This window comes from Rhamphochromis longiceps, linkage group LG1 (assembly GCF_057381845.1).
Source record: "Rhamphochromis longiceps isolate RC_006_pf linkage group LG1, R_longiceps_female_GT1.1, whole genome shotgun sequence".
Classification (NCBI taxonomy): Eukaryota; Metazoa; Chordata; class Actinopteri; order Cichliformes; family Cichlidae; genus Rhamphochromis; species Rhamphochromis longiceps.
In genome coordinates, this window is record NC_140557.1 from 28,331,568 (window position 1) to 28,356,295 (window position 24,728).

The following is a 24,728-nucleotide window of genomic DNA, read 5'->3' on the forward strand; positions in this document are numbered from 1 at the left end:
AAAACAGTATGTCACACAGCGGAAATTTGTGTTTTTGTTTAATTAATCTGTGTGTTGGTACATAGTGTTTTTATTTGCATGATTTTATTGTGATATTTATATTGCATGTCTGTTTATTGATATTTATACTGCATGGTTTTATCCTCATATTTATATTTGTGTTAATGTTGTACCATGTTCCTTTAACCCACTGTGGACTAAACAGACAATTGTAGGCACCTGTGAGGTGGGGGCGTTCCCCAAGGTGGCCTATCAGCCGCCAGGTTGACCTGTTAAAGGGGATGGTGAGCGCAGAGACAAAAGAAGAAAGAAGCGACGCACGAAGGGTGAGCAGGAGAGAAAGGAACGCGTGCAAGCCCGCACGTGTGTGGAACGAACTGCTGCCTGACTGTGGGGCGCCCCGAGTCGTTCGGCGATCCAGTCCTAACGGCAGGAACGGCAACAGTGGGTGGCGATGGCCGCAATGCACAACAGGGCAGGGATGCCCTTCTGCCTGCATCTGACGGTGAGACGAGGGAGGCCGTGTTCAGGTGTGGAGTGGGGCGGGACTGTGCGGCGACGCGCTGTCCGGAGGAGACAGGTCTGCGATAGGAGCCTCCTCCCTGGTCTGTTGCTGGCGAGTTTCCCCATCCCGGAAGAGAAGTTCCTCTCCTGTCCTCGCCCATTTGTGGCTGGACTGTGGGATTATGGGACTGTGGGAGGGTAATTTTAGCATATGGAAAACATGTTTTAGTCTTGTTTTAATAGTGAATAGTTATTTCTGCCGGCAGGGTTTTTAGCGGGTTGCAAACACTATTTTTATTGTATACGGGGATTTTAGCTTGTATTTGTGACTGTGGCTGTGTTTTTGTATGGAAAATGAATGGTGTGTTTGAAGCCAGCTAAGTTCTGTGCCCTGAGCGCTGACCCACCCACTCCCCTTTTTCTGCTTGTATGTATACAGACGTGGTGGTGAAGATTAAGTCCACCAGTCTTAGCGGCTACAAGTACACCTCTCTGAACAGTGTCTGGGAGGCTGTGGTTGCTGCTGCACGCAATGTTGATGGTGAACAGATCAAAACACTGACAGAATCCATGGATGGCAGGCTTTTGAGTGTCCTTGCAAAGAAAGGTGGCTATATTGGTCGCTGATTTGTTTTTGTTTTGTTTTTGAATGTCAGAAATATATATTTGTGAATGTGGAGATGTTATATTGGTTTCACTGGTAAAAAGAAATAATTGAAATGGGTATATATTTGTTTTTTGTTAAGTTGCCTAATAATTATGCACAGTAATAGTCACCTGCACACACAGATATCCCCCTAAAATAGCTAAAACTAAAAACTACTTCCAAAAACATTCAGCTTTGATATTAATGAGTTTTTTGGGTTCATTGAGAACATGGTTGTTGTTCAATAATAACATTATTCCTCAAAAATACAACTTGCCTAATAATTCTGCACTCCCTGTAGAGCTAGCAATCTTTCTTACTGAATCTCTACTATGAGTCATGTTACCTGAGATTAATTCTATGTTTACCTGTCAGCCTGGACAAATGTGCTGTGTGAAGGAAATTAAATTAAATCAGATCTGAACTGCGTACATTTAAGGAACCTGTTCATATTTAATTGAAATATGAACCAGTGATTTTTTTTTTTTTTGATTGCTGATTCCAAGAGAGTCTTTGTGGAAATCCTGTTTGGCTTTTTGTTATTTTAATTCTCTTTTCTGTTTTCCAGAACAGTTCTCCACAGTCGCTGTCCACATGGGTCAGTGGGACCAAGAAGCGCTCTGCTAATGTGTGGACTCTGACCAGCAACATCCAGCAAGACCCAGACAGCGTTTTCTATCTCCCAGCTGGAGTTTTTTTGTTTGTCTGTGACTGGAGAGTCAGATTTTTGTTGAGCTTCACACTTGCAGAGGTAAGTCAGTTTGTAGAGATCCCTCCCACCCTGGCTTTTATGTCCTAGATTTCTTATCGGAAACAGTAATATTTCAGTGACTGCTGCTTATAGCACAGGTTAATACACGCTACTGATCCCTGATAGGAGAATCATCAGTTTTGGCAACAAAGAAGCCTGGTGGATATGTTGTTTTTTTTTTTTTTTTTTTTAAACAGTCTGATGATGGGACATCGTGCTCTGCATCTCCAAAGTTTGCCTCCTCGTTATTATTCATACCCAGTAATGTGAAGTATGCTTATATCTACCGTAGCTGCCTCCACCAGTGTGTGAATGTGAGAGTGAATGAATAGTGGCATTGTAAAGCGCTTTGGGTGCCTTGAAAAGCGCTATATAAATCCAATCCATTATTATCTACTATAACTGAACCAACCTGGTGCTCTTCATTTATGGAGGCTGTTGAGTCTGAATGTTGGATATTGTGTATCTCGTGTTCTCTGGGCTTTGTTGTCCTCAGTTTTTTTTTGCAGGATCAGAAAACAAAACCAGGAGGCGTGTAAATGTTTCTTCTCCATGATGTTTCTTCAAATGTTTCTTCTGGATGATGATAAGACTGTGACACGGGATGCCACCTTTGGTCACCTTTGATGAAGCAAAGCTCAGGAAGAAGTCTGATTAAATGGTACCCACATGTTGAGAAGGATGTACAGGGGCACCTGCAGCCAAATCCAAGCTTCAGGTTAGTTGTAGTTGCAGAACGCTATAGGACTGAGACAGCTGAGGCATCAAATGTTTGATTAAACGGATGAAAAAGAGAAGTTTCTTCCCTATAATTATCACTTCTTAAAATCTGTAGCAACTTCAAGTCTGTCAGCATGCTGAGCATGCTCAGAATGTGACAATATATTTTTGTTCAATATTTAATTTCTTTCAGTTGCAATTGTTAAATGGGGAAAAAAAATAAAAATTTATTCTTATAATTTAGCAAACTAACTTATCAAAAAAAATATACATGTATTTGTATTAGTTTTAATAAATTAATTTGACACCTGTATTGAAAATACCATATTGTGGCATTCTTATTACTAACCAAATCTGAAGCGCAAAGTAATATTATTTCTAAATTACATAACAGCATCCTGCGGTGTAAAAACGACAGCACTCTGTATATTAAAGCGAAGTGGGAAAAGGAGGGTAATTTGTCAATTACAGAGAAGTGTTGGGCTCACGCATGCAAGATACAGTGGGCTCCCACTGGGTCTAATGTTTGGTGTGAATTTTGCTGGAAAAGCATTGAGATTTTTCATTATCCTTGCTCAACAAAGATATTGAGGAATTGGTGATAAATGTTGAAGATGTGGGGGAGACGGAGCTAACCATTTCCACATCTTTTGGGACTGTAAAGTTATTGGTCTCTAATCCAAAATCATTTACAAAATGTTTTTTCATTTGTTTTTCCTTCAACTTTTGAAACCATATTTTTGTGCAATGTACCAGTGGATAAACTGAATTCCAACGACAGAAGACTCCTGTATATCCTTCTGGCCGCAAGAAAAAAGCCTCTTACGAGAAGATAGCTTAAGCCTGAACCACCAACGATAGAAGACTGGATACATTCTGTACAAGAGATCTATACGATGGAAAAAGTGTCATTTTCTCTTAAACTTCAGAGGGATACCTTCTATGGAATATGGTCTAAATGGACAGACTATGTTAAGCATATGAGGTGTGATTTTTGTATATGATGTTACAACCCTGAGTACTACGTAAACCTACCTGCCCTGCTGCCTCCTAACCCTAGTTTGGTTTTTTGTTTTTTTGTTTTTCTTTTCTTTTTCTGTCTTCTTTATTTTTCAATTATAAGTTAAAATGTGACAGCAAAGAAAGTGTAAAAAGGCATACTACTGTTATGTTCAACAGCTGTCCCAATAAAAGAGATAATAATAATAATAATAATAATAATAATAAAAAAGAAAATACCATATTGTATTCATACAGAAACAGTATGGTATCATTGTTTGTCTGCTCACTGATTGCTGAAACTAAGAGCTACTTTGATCTGTTTAGATCTAAAGTATCCAAAGTTGAATGTTTCTTCACCCCTGTGTGTGTGATATCTGATTTCCTACATGCTGGCAGAGCAGCAGTTTGTGCTCACAGATGGTGACAGTGTGGAGAGACGGTGGTGTTTCCTCAGAAGAACCAGCAGAGTCACAAAGGACACAAGTCCATCTCACCACCTTGACTTGCTGACTGATGTTCGTCTGCACTGCACAGAGGAAATCAACTGACCGAGGTTTGTCCAGTGACGTGTTATGAAATGTATATTTGTTTTATGCTTACAGTTATGTTTTTCTTGACAGAGGCTCTGCAGAGGTTAGACAAAGCAGAGAAAACATGTGCTTTACATTTTACTGTGATTTATTGAGATATTTGTTGCCTGATGTTCAGCAGGAATGGAGAAATAGAATCAAAGGGAGATGTTTTTGCCGTTTTTGTAATGATGAAAGTAAATCTTCAATATTATTTATTTGCTTGGTTATATTAGGAGTGTTTCTGAGTGAGGGAGAGAGGAGTCATCATCCAGTTTAAGTGACGTAGATCAGTGGATACACTTGTCTCCCCTTTAATGGAGACGATCCAAGTCATCCTTAAATGTTAGTGCTTTCAAATACACAAACATTTTTAAAGGACAAAAATGAACATCCAACTTTGACTGTAATACAAAATAAATCTTTGCATGTGTGTTTTCAAACTCTCAGATGGGCAGGATATCAGTCTTGGACTGTCTAACCTGCCGGAACAGCACTGAATGATCACCACACATGAGCATGTTCCTGCAACATGCAGCATCTGATCCTTCATCTGTGTGCTTCTGCTTTTGGTAAGTAGAGTTACCCAACTCCAGTAACTCTAAACACATGCCATCCATTTCTAACGGCCTGGTTACTTCCTGTCAGTTACTTTAGAAACCATGTGGTCACCTGACCTAACACTGTTTCTTCTCCTTCTCCTTAATGTTCAAGTGTCACATGTCAAACAGCTGGAGAGGAAACTACACCAGTGTACTGGGATGTTTCAGCAACACGTGCCAGATGCTGTTCCTTCATGGTGACATCACCAGAGACAGCCCCACCCACCTCAGGACCTCGCCATTGATCATGATTATAATGATGACAGCGAGCGGAACTAAGACTGTAAAAATCCACGACCAGAATTTTTCTTTCTAATTATTAATGAATACTGAGAGCCTCTTTCTGTGTTTTGTCTGTTTTTTGTTTTGTTTTTAAAACCTCATTTGTTACTAACAAAGTTCACCAAACTCACACAGTTTACATTCTGTATGTTTCCATCTTTACCAGCCACACTCTAACTGCATTTAAGAAAATAATCCTTAGAAATCGTCGTTTTTCTCTTTTGCAATTGATGATAATTCAGTGAATAAACTGCTGTTTGAATTCTCTGTATGTTTGACCCTGTAGACTGTTTGATGGACTGCTTGTCTTCCTGTTTGTTACCGCCGCCTGTTTTTTGACTAAAGATTTGGATTTCTGACTTCAACACAGCCTCTGGGTGTCCTCCCTTTGTGTCCTCTTCCTCTGTGAATGTGTTGCATGTGTCACAGATTCATTTTATTAACAGCTTTCCCACAGTGAGTTGCATCAGCATTCATTCACAGCACATTTCAGAAGGATTCAGATTAATACAGTGATCTTACAGTCAGAATTATCCTGACAGAGTGCCACTGTAAATGATCTTTCATCAGGTAAATTTTAAAGTTCAGTATTTCAAAGCAGGAGTTATGAAGAATCATACTGGCATTAGGACTAATAATATGTACTGTCAAAGTTTTTTAATTATGCTAGAATATTGGAAGACAATCAACTTTTGGTGTTTTCCGCATATTAATTATTCTGAAATAGAGACGGTGACCCTAACTGTACAGAAGCACACTAAACTGACAATCTAACAGACATCATTGGCCTGAGCTGTCATGCACAGTGAGTCTGATCCTTTGCTGTGAGAGTCTGACAAGCATGTTTCTGGTCAGTTTGGAAGAAATAATATCACAATGTTGATCTTTCTTTCCAATATTCCTTCTCTTTTACAACATAAACTGTGATCAAAGCTACTTATGTTCACAGCATGTAATAATACTGACAGTCCAGGGCATTGTGGTCTGAGCTAGGGTTAGCAATTCAGACATATGTAATCAATATTAAACGTCTCTGACGTGGGCCACTGTCCGCAGTGTTGGGAAATCCATACCAGGCTGGAACGAGTCAAGGTAGGTGAGCATCCACGAGAAGACACAGCAGATGCATCCTACTAATACTGACAGGACCAGGAGACTCCAGAAACCGAGCAACAAATGGCGAAATGAAAAGCCGAACAACAACAATGCTGTTTCTTTAGAGAGTCTTAGCTTACATGTGTGTTTATTTCATATTTTCAGTTGTTGCCCTCCACGGCTAAATAAACCGGTTTCAGTAATGCACTGATATACAAGAATGGACATAAGGGGCTTTCAAAGAAAAAACTCAGGTAGTATTTTATATATTATGCTTTGTATGTTGTTCAGTATATTTCTATGCAAAACAAGAGGAACTTCAATACACAGCAGTATATTCACAGTTGAAACCAGATATTTACATACACTTCATGGAAAACACAAGAACATTTTTTTACTGTACAACATCAATTTAGAGTGAACTTGTTTTGTTTTGGATAAATAAATATTGCAATATCTTTTGAATTAGTTAAATCTCAGAATAAAGAGAGACAGAGCTTTCTATTTTTTATCACAGGCATAAACACACAAACATTTATTAACATGTTCCACCGTCTTCCAGTTTGATTTTCTCATCCTGTGGACAACAACGTACATAGATGCAGGTTTATTGTTAACTTTTGTAAGGTTTATTTAGTGAACACATCCAGCTGCAGCTCCACTGTGATCCTGAACTGGATAAGCACTTAAGAAAATGTGTCAATAAATGGACATACATCAACTTACTATATTTATCCAAACAGACGGGACCAATAATGCTTCATTGAGTTAGAGACTTTAACAGTCTCTTCTATGTAAGACTGTCTCGTGCTGATATACCTGCAAACTTGACAACAAAGGTGTTGCGACTTTCGTCCGTAAATAAAGCCGCGGCCGGCTGAGTTGGTTGTGTCCATGTGACGCGCCTCCAATAATCCATAATGGGTCGTACTTGTACTTTGCGCATTTATTTTAAGAACAAAACAAAAACAAACATTTGCGCTTTCAATCAATTTACAACTAGCGCATGGATTAACTGGTGTGCCAAAAAAGGACGCTCAACAGAAAAGTTTGCCCACAAACCACTCACCCAACACACCTGCTGCGAACACCGACATCAGGTAAATAGACTGTGACCACACCCACATACCATCACCTGAGATGCAGGTAAAGCTATACACCTGTGCCACCAAAACAAAAAGGAAAAACATAAACATTGACTTTGGCTCTTACAAAAGGTTTTTCAGACAACATGTAGCTGTCCTCTATGTCAGCTCACACATTTACATTTATGTCACACTTATTTCTGCTTTCCCATTTTATAATTATTACTTACATTTTGATTAGATACCTTGAGTTTGTAAATGATCAGATTACATAATTGGAATACAATGTATCCAATTCAGGGTTGCGGGAGGATGAAGCCTATCCCAGCTGATACAGGACAAAGACAGGCTGCCAGTTTATTGCAGGGCTAAGACAATATGTGTAACAGAAAATCCACTTACATGTTTGATATTTCTTATAATAATCATAATTATGACTATTATTTAAAGGTTTCTTTATAAATACATTTTGATTTTTTATAACACCTAAAATATAAACCTGAGCTGTTTCAGATTCTGACCTCTGACCTCAGTGACCTGGCTGTGTCCTCACTGCAGCTCCCTCTTTGGAAGTACTTCTGCTTCTTGTCTTCCCCCAGTGTTGACCGCCTGCCCTTGATATCATGTACTGTACCTGAGGAACAAAAAAGGATAAACACTTGCCTTCATTTAAGAAGTACATTCATACAGAGGTAATCTATGGAAACACACTAGTTCACCATTTGGGAGGAATCAGTTCCTGTGAAACATTTCTGTAAATGAACATCATGTGGAGAATGAATGAAATGAGTTCTTCAGGTGACTCAGCAGTCCCACACTGACAAATGAAATCTAGTTAAACTATTAAGCATATTTGCTCTTCTGAAATCTGTTAAACAATAACAAACATAAATTAGTAACAAAAATACAGCTGAGTAGAGGCTTTACAAACCACCAGCAGCCATAATGCTAAATTTTAATCTTCAAATGTTTCTGAGCCGTCTTCAACCTGCTTTTAACACATTAAAGTCCCACAGTCAATGCAGCCTGACTCAATCCTAGATGTTCAGCACACAGAGGTACCGTTTAAAGTTTAGTGATAACATGAGTCACTGATCATTTGCAGTATTACAGAGTCTGGCAGTCTTTGCATGATGTCCACGTCACTGTAAGTTTCTAGCTGACTCTCAGGTGTGACAGCAGGAAAGAGTAATAATAACCTGCATTCTGAGGTTTGTCATGCAGGATTAAAGGAGCCAGGCTTTGTTCACACAGCTAGAATTGTATTTTACACTGACCCTGGGTCAGTATAAGTATCATACAGTTTAAACGAAGCACTGAAACTTGCACATATTTATTACAGATGCACTGAAGCTAATCGAGATATTTGCTGTCAGTCTGTGGCTGCGATTAAACACTTTACTGAAAACTTTATTAACTAGTAACTTCATCAGTCTTGACAGAAGCTAATATTTCTGTGCTAACATCGTTTAAACAGTAACAGCTTTACTACAATATAAGCTAACGTTTACACCGTAACTTTAAGCTAGCACCATAAAGACGGTAAAACACGTAATAATATCTACAAATGCATCTTAAAGCTGTTATATTAGCACTCGGTGTATTACTAACATAACCACATTAACATTACTGACACTCGCTGACTTTTAATAGTCATTCTATAAATGCTGTCCGTTTAAATGGTCTTACCTGTACACACTGCTGTATCCACCGGATTCCAGCCAGAGTGGATTCCGGAGTCTTCCCACGCTCCTGTTAGTGATCCTCCATCTGGATGGATGAGAACAACCTTCTGAACAATCTAGCAGGAGATGGCCCAAATCTATGGGACTGATTTGTGCTAATAACGCCCATTGTATGGACTGATAACAGCTGAAGCGGGTGAATAAAGTCACCCAGTAGCTAGCTGTGCCATTACCCAGCATACATCACTCCCTCCATAAATGCAATAAACGATACAAAAGTATCGTTCTACCTGTTTTTCAGGTAGTCGTTTACATTATATAATTTATTGTGTTCAGTATACGTCACTACAATGTGATTTCGGAAATATATAAATATACAGACAACAGGCTCTTCCGCGGCAATCTCTTGTCGTCAATAAGCAACGTTAAGGGAGCTCTATAGTATTCAATGAGAGGACCCTGCGCGTCGATAAGTGAAGCAGAGGGAGCCTGACCATGCGTCACACATTTGACAAGTTGGGAGTGAGAACGTGTTGCTCACACATATCCCTGTCTTAATACTTCTCAAATGTCTAATTGATTGAATTGGTCGCCATGACAAATCCTGTCTCATTATAAATGATAATAAAGGATATAATGCATAACTGTATAGGGAACAATTGTAGCATTCTTGTCTTCTTGGCAGTTCGGAGAGAGAGGCCCGTGACAGGTTCCTGTTAATCTGCACTGCCTCAAATTTGCAGCAACAGCAAGTTTACTGCACACGTCCATATACAGACTGAGCCTAGAGGCTATAGGCTAATCACTGTGAATGAAACAGACAACGGGCAGGCTTAGCATCCTGGAAACAGAAATTCAGCAAAAAAAGAAAAAAGGAAAAAGAAATAGGTTGACAGAGGATCTGCTGTAGTTAAACTTTTTGGTGAGGTGTACAGGGTTAACAGTTTATGAATTTGGAGCCTCAGTGCATCATGAGAAGATACTGTGCAGTGACGTGTGCATTGCAAACATGGTCACACAATTTAATTTTGTAGTTTGTGAGTTTATATTCATTACCTACTATGTCCACATCATCTATAATTGTGGTTTTCAGTCTTTGCATGCATTTTTTTCTTGGGGGGCGGGTATCAGAAAAACAAAGCTTAACTGTAACTTAACAACAACTCCAGATTACAATGACATAACAAAACACCATGTTCTTTGTTTAATGGGAAATATAGTTTGATACTAATTTAAGACACAAGCTAGCAGTGTACAAAGAGACACCCAGACCTCTCTAGGTGCACCCACCTCCTTTGGCTATTCTGGGGGGACACAAAGCTGGTCCCACACTAGCTGAGAGGTATAACCTCTGCACAGAGGTCTTCTTGTGATAGGATATCCCAAAACACCTCAATTCAGAGGCGCATGCACCACGTCTGCCGGCTCCGCAGGAATAGCAGCTCTAGCGCCTCTTCACAAACAGGAAGCTCATTTCCGCAGCTTGCATCCACAATCTTATTCTTTCTGCCAACATCTAACACCAGTGGCCACAGGCAAACGTGGCAGAGCCTCAGAACTGGTGCTAATTCTCCCCCCAGCCGCTCCACACTCAGCTGCCAACTGCCCCAGTGTGAGCTGGAGTTCACTACCTAATGGCACCAAGAGACAATTATATTCCAGCTATATTTGGGGTTTAGAGAGTTGTGAGAAACATTGTGTTAAAAATCAAACGCAGCTAAAGTGCTGAACACACCTCAGTCAGAGGAGCTCCATCCAAGCTTCAATTTTACCACCACCTCCAGTGTCAGATCCTAAATCCTATCACCACTGAGATTCTTCTCTGCCATGATGGGTCATCTGAGTCTAATTGCCAAATACATTAATTTCTCTATCTCAATAAATCGAGTTCAATTCTTCCAAGTGATCTCTCCTTATTGAATTGCTTTTGGCCCGTTTAATGACACTGTATGTAAATGAAACTGTTTGCTCAGTACAGTATAGATACTTAATTAGTTATTTAAGTTTGTAAGATGTTCTCATAAAATTAGAAAAAGCTGTTTTCATGAATAATTAGAATTGTGTCAGTACACCGGAAATTCTATTAATTAAAATGAGTTTAGAAATTATATCAACTTGTGTCCCCAGCTCCGAACATCCCCTTCAAGAAGTTTTGGATGCTGAAAACGATCTGTTTTCCCCAGACTTACCTGATCACCTGCATTTAGGCCAAGTAAGACATTAATATTTTTCAGAATTATCCTCTTTCAGTGTCTGCTGACAGGCACGACTGTCACGACCATTCCCCATCTACTCATATCTGTATCTCCGGGTTTTACCTCAGTCTTCTCCCTCATCTTCTCTGCCTGCACATACTTCAGGCCACGGAGCCAGGTTGCATCAAATACCAGAAGAATTACCGCAATATGGGCGGAAAAACAAGGGAAGGCCTAAAAAATAAAAGCTCCAAACGCGGCGATCGGTTATGAAGTAACCTTTGTGTATTTAAATACAGGGCTTTGCAAGACATGTTTTCACTTTTTGTCGTATCCACCTCTGTATCCTGTGTAATTACCATCAATTTTGACGACACCTCTTCAGTGATTTTCTATTACCGTCGTTGTCCCAGATTCTTATTTTGAAACCTTTCAGCGGCATTTCCTTTTCGCTCTGGCTGATTTGACGCTGGACGGAGGCAACCCATGATCGCAGACTCAACACGCATCCTCACACCACTGACCTGGGCTTAGCTGTGTCCTGCATGTGTGTGCATGTGTGTGCGTGTGTGAGCGGGAGTGTGAATGATCCCCAGAAACCAGCAGCAGGATGGAGGATCTCAAGGAGAATCTGGGAACTTTGGATTGACGCCCGGGGATAACGCGCAGACGGCCTGAACCTCATCGGGCTTCTCGTGGATTTATATATTTGGATGTTGTCCGTTTTACCCTTTTACCTTTTACTTCTAGGCAGCGGGATTTTACGCTTGGCTTACAACCCTTATCATCTTTGGCGTGCAAAATGCCATTCGCCAAAAGGATTGTGGAGCCGCAGCTTCTGTGCAGACACCCGATCCCCAATGATGATGGTCTGCTTTTCGAGGACCTGTGTGCCATCAGTAATGTGGTTCTTTCCCGGACCTTGCGACAGCTCTCCGACCTGGCCCGGCACGCCTGCTCCTTATTTCAGGAGCTGGAAAACGACATCATTAGCACCAACCAACGGGTCTGGGTCCTTCAGAATAAAATAGGCCAGATACAGCAGACTGCCAGTGCCCTAGACCCCAAAAAGGAGGCTGTGCGTAAGTAGACGAACACATGTGCATACCCCCATATTATGGGGAGAAATCGCTCCATGATTTAAACCTGAGCGTTTTGGCTTTGGTTTCCATACATTAACATCCCTCATGTGCCCCCTAATGCTTCTTAGTGTCCCTTCCTCAAAAAAATAAAAATAAATAAAAATAAATATATATATATAAATTTTTTAACACAGCTGCACGCGCGCCCGTCGTAGACTCGGCCGCGCTCGCACCCCCACCTTCATTGAAATGTGTCACACGAGTGCGTTTGCACATTTGCCCATCCAGATGCATGTTTCACAACGCAAGATGTGTTGACTGCACATTTATGTGGCGTTGGAGACTCGGATGCGCGCGTATGTGTGTGTGTGTGTGTGTGTGTGTGTCCTTCGACGTGGAGGGGAATCTGTGTGTGTGTCTGTTGACAAGCAGGCAGCGAGAAGCGGAGCGGAGGGGCGTGTGTTGCCGCTGCATTGGCTCAGTATCGCAGTCTCGCTACTGCGGGAAGCGCACACCTGAAGCATGTTCAGGCCGTGTTTCCCGGTCCCCCAACAAGGCCTCCTTCTCTTAGAGAGGGTGTGAACAGGCCAGTCTGCATGAAGTTAAAGTTCGAGTATCTGTTAAAAAAAAAAAGGGGGGGGGGGGGGGGGATACGTGTGTGTTTGTCTGTGCTTTTCTATCTGTGTGTGTGTGTTAGAAAGAGAGAGAGATGGGTTTTTCGTAGACGACTCCCCGTGCGCCAAACCCACCCTTTCCACATGCAGCAGCACCAACACAGCATCAATAATGAATCCAGATGTCCATGTTGCAGGGTAAATGTGGAGCGATCGCGCCTATATGTTTAGGCGTCGCATTCATTTCCAGCTCCCGCGGATCTCACAAGAAAAAAAAAACAGAAAACAGAAAGAAAACCCGCCTGATTGGCAGCGATGAGAGAGCCTGCAATTGACTGTAACAGAGCGTTCTGTGCAGCAGCTACATATTATTTATGTTCTCTGCAGTGCCGTCAGTATACGTCTTGAGATTTTAGAGGTTCGTTTCAGAGATTTTAGGGCAGTTCTGTACGCTGGGACTCATCACTGCTGCATGTTATCATAGTGTGGGGACAATAAGAGCTTCTTGGGGGTGGGTGGGGGTCTGATTTTAGGAACATAAGCACCCCTCTTCAGATATAACCCCCTCAACACACATCTCTGAGCGTGTGGTACGGCGGCCATGTCTGTATTACATGGGAATCTGTTCTGCTGTGTTGTTTTTGTTAATAAGGGTTGGTTGTCTCACATTCAGCAAGACAGAAAATATGTTCAGTTGTGCCACATGCAGTAAACAGTAAACTCATCTCTCCATAATGGAAACTCTTCAGACCTGACACAAGCAGCACTAAACCCAGAAACCTGTCACATACTTGTTGGGCACAGAAGACTGATTTGTTTAGTGGATTGGGCTTTTTTTAAAATCCCCCTATCCAGTCAAGACATCAAACACAAGTTGTTGTTTTTTAAACATGCACCACCGTCAGAGTTTTGAAAAGTCTTTGCACTCATGCTGTCAACTAGAAATTCTCTATTGTGAAATGCTGTTTTACCCTTTCTGGCCCTTTAATGTTCTTTAAATCTGACAACCTGAGATGTTGACATCAACTTTTTACATGCTGCAATTTTAGGCGTCCAAGAGAAAAAACTAAATTGCTGCTCATATGTGCATACACTATAATAAAAATATAACTTGAGCTCCTCTTCCCCATTTGAATTGTTGTTGTTTGAGAATTCCAGTGCAATGTGGACAACTTTGGCAAAACAGGAGAATGATGCCATGCCGTATTCTATTTTTTCTTTAACTGTCCTTCGTACAGTGTTACATGCCTACAAATCTATCACACAATTAAAATGTTAAAGATATCTTGCCCAGTTATATACACTATAAAACATTTTCCCCTTTCTGATCCTTAGATATTTAATTTCCCACAAGAGTATTGTTTTGAATTTACCTTTCACTGGCATCATTTATGATCATATTCTTGTTATGGAGAGAGTATGCAAAGAAGTGGCTCCATGGTCTGAAAACTCCCCCCGGTTCAGAACTGGGAGGAGACACAAATCTACCCTCTGGGTGTCAAGCTACTCTTAGTGCTGGTCCTAAGCCTGGATAAATGGGAGGATTGGATCAGGAAGGGGCCCTGCGACAGACTGGCGACCTGTCCAGGGTGTACCCTGCCTCTCGCCCTATGACAGCTGGGATAGGCTCCAGCGCCCCCCGCGACCCTGAAAAGGATAAGCGGAAGCGAATGGATGGATGGGTGGATGGATCAGGAAGGGCAAAATATGCGCCAAATTAAACGTGCAGACTCATTTGCTGTGGTTAACCCTTGGGAAATAAGGGAGCAGCTGAAAGCACCTTCTAATATGGATACAGAAAGAAAACTTTGCTTTTTACGGTGTCTTTTAATGCAAAAACACTTAGTGCTGGAATATCCTGTGAGTGGTGGGGATAGAGTTAATGTGGCACATTTTGAAGACAACTGACAAAATGCTCTTTGACTTCAGATTGGTTGCAGGGAGAGTCTGACTTCTCTTTGGTGAATGCTCATTGGATGAACACCAAAAATGTTGCTATTTTTATTCAGCTATCAAAAGGGCTATTATCTTCCTGTGTGCTGATAAACAGAAGCAATAACCCCGAGGATGTAAAAGTCACTGTTTAAACACAGACGGAGATTCAGTGTCGCTGACAACAGTTTCCCCACCTGATGGTGGAGCGTATCAAGATTCCAGGGAGTCAATATGGTGCTAACTTGGATTGATCCTGAACATAGCAGTGGGCAGTCTTCAGACGGCGTTCAGACCACCTGCGTTGTGTGAGACACTGATCAAAACATAATTAAACAGTCTGTACTTGTTGTCATCTGTTGGCACTAGCACATGGTGTTAATGTACAACTTTCTTTTGTTTGATAATGCGTAACGAAAAGCAGGTGACCTACAGCTCAGTGCTGCTTTTCCGCACTGATAGAGGACTGAAAGTCCCGCTGCTCTGATAATGCGCTTATGATACTCCTTCTCTGTACATATGGACTGAGGGATAAGCCAATCATGCAGGGGAACCTCATGGCAAATGTATGAATATCATAGAGGAGGAAATCAGTGGAGATGTGACAACCAGAGATAACAGATTGTTGTGAAATTTGAGGATTTGTAGCAATAACAGGACAAACAATAGCTAGTGATGGGAAATGGGCACTTATCACTTATTTAACTTTGAGGTGAGCAAAACTAGGCGTGAGAACTACTGTTGACTGACATGTGACAGGCTGCGAAATATACCAGAGGGTTACGTAAGCACCCACGCCTGGAATATCCAGTAGCAACTAGATGTCAGCAGCAAAAGGGATATCACTTTATATGGGAACACGGTTTAAGGCTGAGGGATATTTTTACTGTTGGCCATCAGGATGTCAGATTGGAGTAACGGCTGTCTGTACTTTCCTGGGACTCAGGGTGCCAGATTTAAGTATCTCACTGGCAGCCCAAGGCTCAGTGATACTCAGTGAAACTCAGATACAAACAAATAAACACACACACACACCTCTTTGTGACTGCTTTCGTCAGTAGCAGATTGATGTAGTCACTTGTAGTTTGTATGGAAGACACTGCAATCACTTGGCAGATAATTTCCAAGTCTGAGTGAAACTGAAAACTCCAACACAAACAAGAGATGGAACGCACTGGTTGCAGCGCTAACACACAACTTTTACTTTGAAGGCAAATTCTCTTATTTCTGGGTTGTGTCTCATTTTTTAAAGCTTTAATAATCTTTGGCTGGTAGTTACTAAGTGTTTGCAGACAAATTGGTGTCTTCCATAGGAATTTATAGGTGACTACAGCAATCTGCTACAAAGGACAAGGCAATTCATGGTGCAGCACCCTCTTTGCAATTGATTTCACCTAGTGACAGCCAGCAGCCTCCAGGAACCCCATTTTGCCCCCATGATCAGTGGTTGTATCTGATCTAATATGCCAGACAGCTTTTGAAAAATGTGCACATGATGTCATGTGAGAAGCCAATATAAATTAAGTCCCCTTTCCTATACATTTTTATTCTATACATCTTACACTTGTCACACGTTTTTTTAATACACCTTTTTGGGGGGTGGCAGGGTAAGGGTCTTTAGTGGCATGATCGTTCAGCAACTATATTCTGTTGACAGAATATAGACTACCTTTAATTACCAGTTAGCAATAGCATAGTAATTATACAACAAGGGTCATCGAAATATCAAAAATATACTGGTCGAGTAGCTGAAGAAGTATTGCCTGTCTTAGTCCAAAAAACACTAACACATTGTTTGTATATTGCCTTTTACAAATCAGTTATCATTCCTTGGTAACCCCCCAAGCAAAACACACTTCCATATCCAGATTCTTACTCTGGATGGCATTACCTTGGCCTCCAGTAACGCTGTGAGGAACCTTGGAGTCATTTTTGACCAGGACATGTCCTTCAATGCACATATTAAACAAATATGTAAGACTGCGTTCTTCCATTTGTGCAACATCTCTAAAATTAGAAATATCCTGTCTCAGAGTGACGCTGAAAAACTAGTTCATGCATTTATTACTTCCAGGCTGGACTACTGTAATTCATTATTATCAGGATGTCCAAAAAACTCACTGAAAAGCCTTCAGCTAATCCAAAATGCTGCAGCAAGAGTCCTGACAGGGACTAGAAAGAGAGAGCAGATTTCTCCTGTTTTGGCTTCCCTTCATTGGTTTCCTGTTAAATCCAGAATTGAATTCAAAATCCTGCTCCTCACATACAAGGTCTTAAATAATCAGGCCCCATCTTATCTTAATGACCTTGTAGTACCATATTACCCTATTAGAGCACTTCGCTCTCACTCTGCAGGCCTACTTGTTGTTCCCAGAGTATTTAAAAGTAGAATGGGAGGGAGAGCCTTCAGTTTTCAGGCCCCTCTTCTGTGGAACCAGCTTCCAGTTTGGATTCAGGAGACAGACACTATCTCTACTTTTAAGATTAGGCTTAAAACTTTCCTTTTTGCTAAAGCATATAGTTAGGGCTGGACCAGGTGACCCTGAATCCTCCCTTAGTTATGCTGCAATAGACGTAGGCTGCCGGGGGATTCCCATGATGCATTGAGTTTTTCCTTTCCAGTCACCTTTCTCACTCACTATGTATTAACAGACCTCTCTGCATTGAATCATATCTGTTATTAACCTCTGTCTCTCTTCCACAGCATGTCTTTTATCCTGTCTTCCTTCTCTCACCCCAACCGGTCGCAGCAGATGGCCGCCCCTCCCTGAGCCTGGTTCTGCCGGAGGTTTCTTCCTGTTAAAAGGGAGTTTTTCCTTCCCACTGTCGCCAAAGTGCTTGCTCATAGGGGGTCATATGATTGTTGGGTTTTTCTCTGTACCTATGAAGCGCCTTGAGGCGACTTTTGTTGTGATTTGGCGCTATATAAATAAAATTGAATTGAATTGAATTGAATATCCCATATCTAACTCTGCCTTTCTGCAGTAGTTGTCTTCTACTTTCTATGGTACTTGTGGGCTTTAATCTTTTTCTTCTTCAGTATGTAAGGATAGAACACTCTTTTAGTACTGGAAGAACTGCTGCCTTGATACATATGCTGCCTGATATAAAAAAATACAGTTACTGTTGCATTTTTCTATTAAACGGTACTGTAAGCATTGGCTATGGTGACATCTCTATATACAGCAGGTTGATTATTTCCCTCAGTGATCACCTTCGTCTACATTTTGATGCCAAACGGTGTTATCAGCCAACCAATGACGCTCTCTGTGGATATATATCACAATAAACAAGATGTGATTGGCTGATGCCTGCAATGGTGCTTCAACAGTTTTCAACAGTTTCAAGCAAAGCGACGGATCCTTAATTCACTTCAGCATTGTGAGACACCCCCCCCCCCCCCCCCCCCCTTTTAAAGTGAATGAGAAGCAAAAAAAGTCAAAGCCCAAAATGCTTTTGTGTGAATCCTCCCTGAGACAGTATTATCTTTCTAGCATAATGATAGTGTACTTCAGGTATATTGTTTATCACTCATCAAAGCTTCCCCAATCAAATTTTCACATTAAAAAAATAACTCATATATCCGTGTGAAATCTCTCACAGCTTCCACAGCCAGCTGAGCAGCTTCGGACCTCTTGTATCTAATTTTTCAGATATTGCTGTTAAATAATTCTGTATGGTACAACAGTCTTACTCTGATTAGCCCCATTTACAGTACAGCAGGTGAAGCAAAAGGCACTGAAACTCTTTAATACTGTCAATGTAAATCACCTGCCCAGCACACAACATCAGACTTAATCAGTTATTAAGAACTAATATAACTGGTCAGAAAAGTGATATTAAGAACAGACAACATCTATACAGTATTTTCAGTTAATGGACTATTTAACAAAATCTGTTTAAAAAAATAACAAATTCCAAATTAATATTTACATATTTGATACAAGTACAAGCATTCGGGGTAAATAATGGAATAATGTGTGAATGCTGGCAGACCAGACTTATTAAATAATGCTGTGAGAATTGCAGTTAAGTGCAGTTCACCTCTGTAAGGCTCACATACCCTGACTGGTTTGGATTCAGGATCTTCTGTTAAGTAGTAATCTACACCATACACTCTCCACTGAACACACACACACACACACACACACACACACACACACACACACACACACACACACACACACACACACACACACACACACACACTTACACACAAGGTGGAAGGGATTTTAATGTGAACATATTGGACTGTGGGGACTGTGGCAAATATATTGTACTGCTCTGGCAACACTAGTTTCTTTGTGGTATGCCATTAAAGCAAATTTGACTTTGAGTTTCAGAGCGTATGGCCTGTGGCAGCGGGAGGCTGCTCTATCTCTCGCTAGTCTGCATAGTAACAGAGGACAGAGAGGGAGGCCTGCTTTAACCTTTCAGCTGAGTCAGTCCCTTTCTCTTTAATGCGTGTCGTACATTTTAAGTCGCTAGTCGTTCTAACAACTAAAACTAGGATCGCTTCTGAAGCAAACAGCATGTCTTTGTCTGAGATAAATTGAGGAGAGCGATTGACAGAGAGAGAGACTGAGAGCCTGGCAGTACACAGTAATTCTCAGTGGTTTGAATGTGTATTTATTATTAACCAACTCATAAACAAACTAGCAGAATGAACTATTATCTGTGGAGAAAAACATAACCAGTCTAGGAGAGGTATGTCTTAGTACGATTGGATGAGTTCTCAGCAGGGCTCAACATTGATTGGTTCAACTTGGAAAAAGTGCCATTTTTGAAAACAAGCAATCTATCAGAAGCTAGATGATAAAAACTGCCATCAATGACTGAAAACTTGGCTCCATTGTCTTGTTTGCTGATGTTGTTGTGGTCTAACAGATCTATGGTTACAATCATGCACTGTTTTGAGATGCATCATGGTTGAAACCTTTCTTAAAGCTATCGTCACCCCACAAGTCCGGTGGCCTGAATTCCTACAATGGAAAATCACCTACTTAGAGATATTGACCAACGTCATAGGGTGCTACTGGTTTACAGGCTTAATCCATTCAGTGTGTGGTTCTCGGAGCTGTGCAGGTATTTGGTTTCAAACACGCATTGCACATCAGAATACTCTGCGTCTAGGCACCGTTTGTCTGCCTCACACCTTACCACAAACAACCCAAGTCAGATGCATCAATTCAGATGTTCCCAGTTCAATATGTGTGATGATTTGTGTGCAAAGCTTTTAGAGACTGTCTCCTTGCCTCTCTCATTCCTTTTTTTTCTGTCCTCCATCTTTTCTTGTCTGTATCCATTCTCATCCCCCTTCTTCTCCTTTGCTTTCTCCACTCCATCTATACCTCTTTCCTCACTGCCCTACTTTCACCATCATCGGCAGCATGGAGAGTCTTCTGCCTCTTGACAGCATATTTAATGTTTAATGCACTTTGATTTTCACGCAGACACTTACAAGCCGGAGAGGAGAGGAGAGGAGAGGAGAGGAGAGGAGAGGAGAGAGTTTGATAGCTAAAAGGAGAGATGAGGAGAAATCAAAGAAAATGATGACAAATTCTTAATAGTATTAATTAAGAGTGTCCACAAAAATGGGAGACATGAGTGGTGTAAAGTTATTAAAGTCACACTTTTATTATGGAAGTATGCTTGTATTGACAATGCCGGCATGTTTATGAGCGTAATTTTTAGCATATTCATATGGTGGTTAAGTCAGAGATAAGCTACAGTTGGAAGCTGGCACATTGTAAGAAGAGGGTACTAAAGATGCTGTCCAGTTGCTTGAATGAAAATTGTTTTCCTGTTCCTTGGTTTGCATCTATGTTGCAAGATCCACTACAAGTGTGCTTTAGCGTGTCGGCCTTCTACCCCAACCAGTCCTGCTAGGGTCCAAATATTTTTCATACAAAATTCAAGTTCTTAGAAGCAGAGTTTATTTATGGGGCAGGCGTAGTGTAGCATTAACTGTTTAAACTAAGATTGTGACATTAAAAAATGTCATTTTCACAGTCAAACCAATTATTGCCAATATGCATTCAAAAGAGATTATTCTGGGAGAGCATCCAATCAGTGCAGCAGAAAGACAATGATCTGTATGTGTGTTGGGTAAGCAGCTTCAGCTGAAACAAACAGGCCTACTTCTGTAATGTTTAAGAGTTGCATTTGAGCATGCATATGAAAATAGTTCATCCCTCTCGTTTAATGCACATTAAACGAGAATCACTGTGCTCGTTTAATGTGAATTAGTGACACAGAACCTACAGAAAGCTCATTTTTTTTACACATGGACACGTTCATTTCAATCATCAGTGCGAGGACAGGTAGAAACATAAAAGATCTTAAGTGAAAAGGAGGCTTCAGAGAGGGAGGATTTCATAAAATTACTAATACTGTTAGATAAAGACCTTACAGTACCTTACAGAAAACCCCAACAGTTATGTGACCTATGAGCAAGTGCTTTGACCTCAGTGGGAAAGAGAAATTCAGTTTTGACAGGAAGAATCCTCCAGCTGGCCATCAGCCACGACCTCTTGGGACTGAGGGGAGGAAGACAGGATACACACACGCTGTGGAAGAGAGCCAGAGATTAATATTAACTAATGATTAAATACAGAGTAGTATAAAAACACATGGTGCGTGAGAATAAAAGGTGAGTGAGATAGGAAGAACTAAGAAAGAGAGTCAGAGATACACACGAGCTACAACAAGTAAACCAAAGCATATGGTCAGCATATGTCCACTTATGTTGCCACAGAAACATGTGGACACGACATGTGGGGAAAGCACGAGAAAGGGATGTGACGCCATACTGTGTTGTTATTACTATCTGCACAAGACAACAGAGCGCCCGGCTGTCCTCGACTTACACACGCACACACAGACACACACACATACAAACACAATGTATTTTATTCAACTCCTCAGAGTCTCTTATGTCATGGAGAGTAAAATCACCACTGCACATTTTCTGTTCTCGTGGCCCAATTACCTCTATGCTAATTTTGGCTGGAGTGATTCCGTTGCCTCGCGCACAGTAGCACACAAACACACACAGACATCTGTCACAGTTTTGGATCAGCCTTCCTATGCTAGCTGGTAAACACGCACATACAGCTGCATACAAAAATAAGCACAATTAAACATGAAAATACATGCACACTCTCTCTCACATGCACACACACTGGCATAACATACACACCTGACCTGCTGAACTCTGAAAGCCTCATCGTCTTCCCCTCATGTTATCATTTAAAATTCTGCTTTAAGTGCCTGTGGCTCTGCTGCCATTGCAGCCGGCGATAAAACATGTATGTAGGACTTCTAGGTCTATACAACCCAGGAGTCAGCCAAGTGGATTCCTGGCATGCCGACTTCATGAAGGTGATTCTTCACATGTGCACACTGATCTCTGGCGTATTCATGTTATCACAGTTATGCCTGAATGTGGACATGAATGGTTGTTTATCTTCATGTGTTATCCCTGCAACAGACTAGCAACCTGTCTAGGATATACCCCACCTCTCACTGGGATAGGTTAGGGTTGGATGGTTGGATGGATGGATGGATAGATGGAAGGATGGATGGACTTATTCACAGATATTGCACATAGAGATTGGACTGTAGGGTAGAATGTAGAGTAAAAATGTGACCCAAGCTAAAATATTTTTTGCAGAAAATAGAACTATTTCCACAAGTGAGCAGACACTATACTAACTTGATGCCATTAGTTATCAGTCAAAGTAATTGTTAATATTGTCCCAGCATTATTTAAATCAGATCAGATTAACCAGTTTCCTTCAACAAATGACAACTGAAACCTCAAAGGACTGTTTTCTTTTTTAAAAAATGTTAAAGCGATCATTACAGGGAGTGCAGAATTATTAGGCAAATGAGTATTTTGTCCACATCATCCTCTTCATGCATGTTGTCTTACTCCAAGCTGTATAGGCTCGAAAGCCTACTACCAATTAAGCATATTAGGTGATGTGCATCTCTGTAATGAGAAGGGGTGTGGTCTAATGACATCAACACCCTATATCAGGTGTGCATAATTATTAGGCAACTTCCTTTCCTTTGGCAAAATGGGTCAAAAGAAGGACTTGACAGGCTCAGAAAAGTCAAAAATAGTGAGATATCTTGCAGAGGGATGCAGCAGTCTCAAAATTGCAAAGCTTCTGAAGCGTGATCATCGAACAATCAAGCGTTTCATTCAAAATAGTCAACAGGGTCGCAAGAAGCGTGTGGAAAAACCAAGGCGCAAAATAACTGCCCATGAACTGAGAAAAGTCAAGCGTGCAGCTGCCAAGATGTCACTTGCCACCAGTTTGGCCATATTTCAGAGCTGCAACATCACTGGAGTGCCCAAAAGCACAAGGTGTGCAATACTCAGAGACATGGCCAAGGTAAGAAAGGCTGAAAGACGACCACCACTGAACAAGACACACAAGCTGAAACGTCAAGACTGGGCCAAGAAATATCTCAAGACTGGTTTTTCTAAGGTTTTATGGACTGATGAAATGAGAGTGAGTCTTGATGGGCCAGATGGATGGGCCCGTGGCTGGATTGGTAAAGGGCAGAGAGCTCCAGTCCGACTCAGACGCCAGCAAGGTGGAGGTGGAGTACTGGTTTGGGCTGGTATCATCAAAGATGAGCTTGTGGGGCCTTTTCGGGTTGAGGATGGAGTCAAGCTCAACTCCCAGTCCTACTGCCAGTTTCTGGAAGACACCTTCTTCAAGCAGTGGTACAGGAAGAAGTCTGCATCCTTCAAGAAAAACATGATTTTCATGCAGGACAATGCTCCATCACACGCGTCCAAGTACTCCACAGCGTGGCTGGCAAGAAAGGGTATAAAAGAAGAAAAACTAATGACATGGCCTCTTTGTTCACCTGATCTGAACCCCATTGAGAACCTGTGGTCCATCATCAAATGTGAGCTTTACAAGGAGGGAAAACAGTACACCTCTCTGAACAGTGTCTGGGAGGCTGTGGTTGCTGCTGCACGCAATGTTGATGGTGAACAGATCAAAACACTGACAGGATCCATGGATGGCAGGCTTTTGAGTGTCCTTGCAAAGAAAGGTGGCTATATTGGTCACTGATTTGTTTTTGTTTTGTTTTGTTCTTGAATGTCAGAAATGTATATTTGTGAATGTGGAGATGTTATATTGGTTTCACTGGTAAAAATACATAATTGAAATGGGTATATATTTGTTTTTTGTTAAGTTGCCTAATAATTATGCACAGTAATAGTCACCTGCACACACAGATATCCCCCTAAAATAGCTAAAACTAAAAACAAACTAAAAACTACTTCCAAAAACATTCAGCTTTGATATTAATGAGTTTTTTGGGTTCATTGAGAACATGGTTGTTGTTCAATAATAAAATTATTCCTCAAAAATACAACTTGCCTAATAATTCTGCACTCCCTGTATACCCAAATAATAAAACTGCATTCTCCTTCATTCTTTTAGCACTATGCTCTAACCGTGCTGGCACCTGCCATTGTTTTCATTGCTTTGCATTATGTGTGTGAGTTCATTATGATAGCAGCCACATTTGTCCAGCAGAGACCTGCCATAGCAAAAGCTGCCACGGCAGCTGTTTTGATTGTGTTGTATCTAAAAGTCTATTTACGACAGAGGCGGTCAGCATGGCAGCGTCACGCTCTGCAAGGTGGATTCACAAAACTATACAGCAGTTTGATATGAAAATGAAGGATTACTTTAAAGATCGGTACTCACGAGTACTGAGTACTAGTATAATAATGTAGTAATGACAGCATCATTAATGGATGAGCATTACAGCTGATGTGCCACGTTGCAAAATCTGCTAAACTGAACCTCTTTGCATGATTATTTTGTCATAAAGTATATAGATGGCAAATGCTGTCGTAGAGACAGCCCATGTGTAACAGACAGCAATTGTAGCAATCTCATGTCATTGCAGCTCAGTCAAGAAA

The 24,728-nt window shown here is 41.1% G+C and overlaps 1 protein-coding gene and 1 long non-coding RNA gene across 10 annotated transcripts in view; both read left to right on the plus strand.

The window, feature by feature from the left end:
* The first annotated feature begins 268 nt into the window (after nucleotides 1–268).
* On the plus strand, nucleotides 269–5,428 carry LOC146678895 (uncharacterized). Of its 5 annotated transcripts, none has more exons than XR_014911527.1 (6): nucleotides 269–1,111; nucleotides 1,719–2,619; nucleotides 4,020–4,176; nucleotides 4,429–4,537; nucleotides 4,643–4,764; nucleotides 4,907–5,428. It is a non-coding gene; the product is annotated as an uncharacterized LOC146678895 (long non-coding RNA). The 5 variants fall into 5 exon arrangements; XR_014911529.1 differs by having other exon boundaries at nucleotides 269–505; nucleotides 944–1,111; nucleotides 1,719–4,176; XR_014911526.1 differs by having other exon boundaries at nucleotides 270–1,111; nucleotides 4,025–4,176.
* A 6,510-nt stretch (nucleotides 5,429–11,938) lies between these two features.
* The window catches only part of nhsb (Nance-Horan syndrome b (congenital cataracts and dental anomalies)), a 53,939-nt gene continuing 41,149 nt past the window's right edge, over nucleotides 11,939–24,728 (plus strand). For all 5 annotated transcript variants that reach the window (XM_085411668.1, XM_085411646.1, XM_085411657.1 and 2 more), the window contains exon 1: nucleotides 11,939–12,218. In XM_085411668.1, coding sequence (XP_085267794.1) covers nucleotides 11,939–12,218 — 280 coding nt within the window. The remainder of the gene's footprint in view (nucleotides 12,219–24,728) is intronic.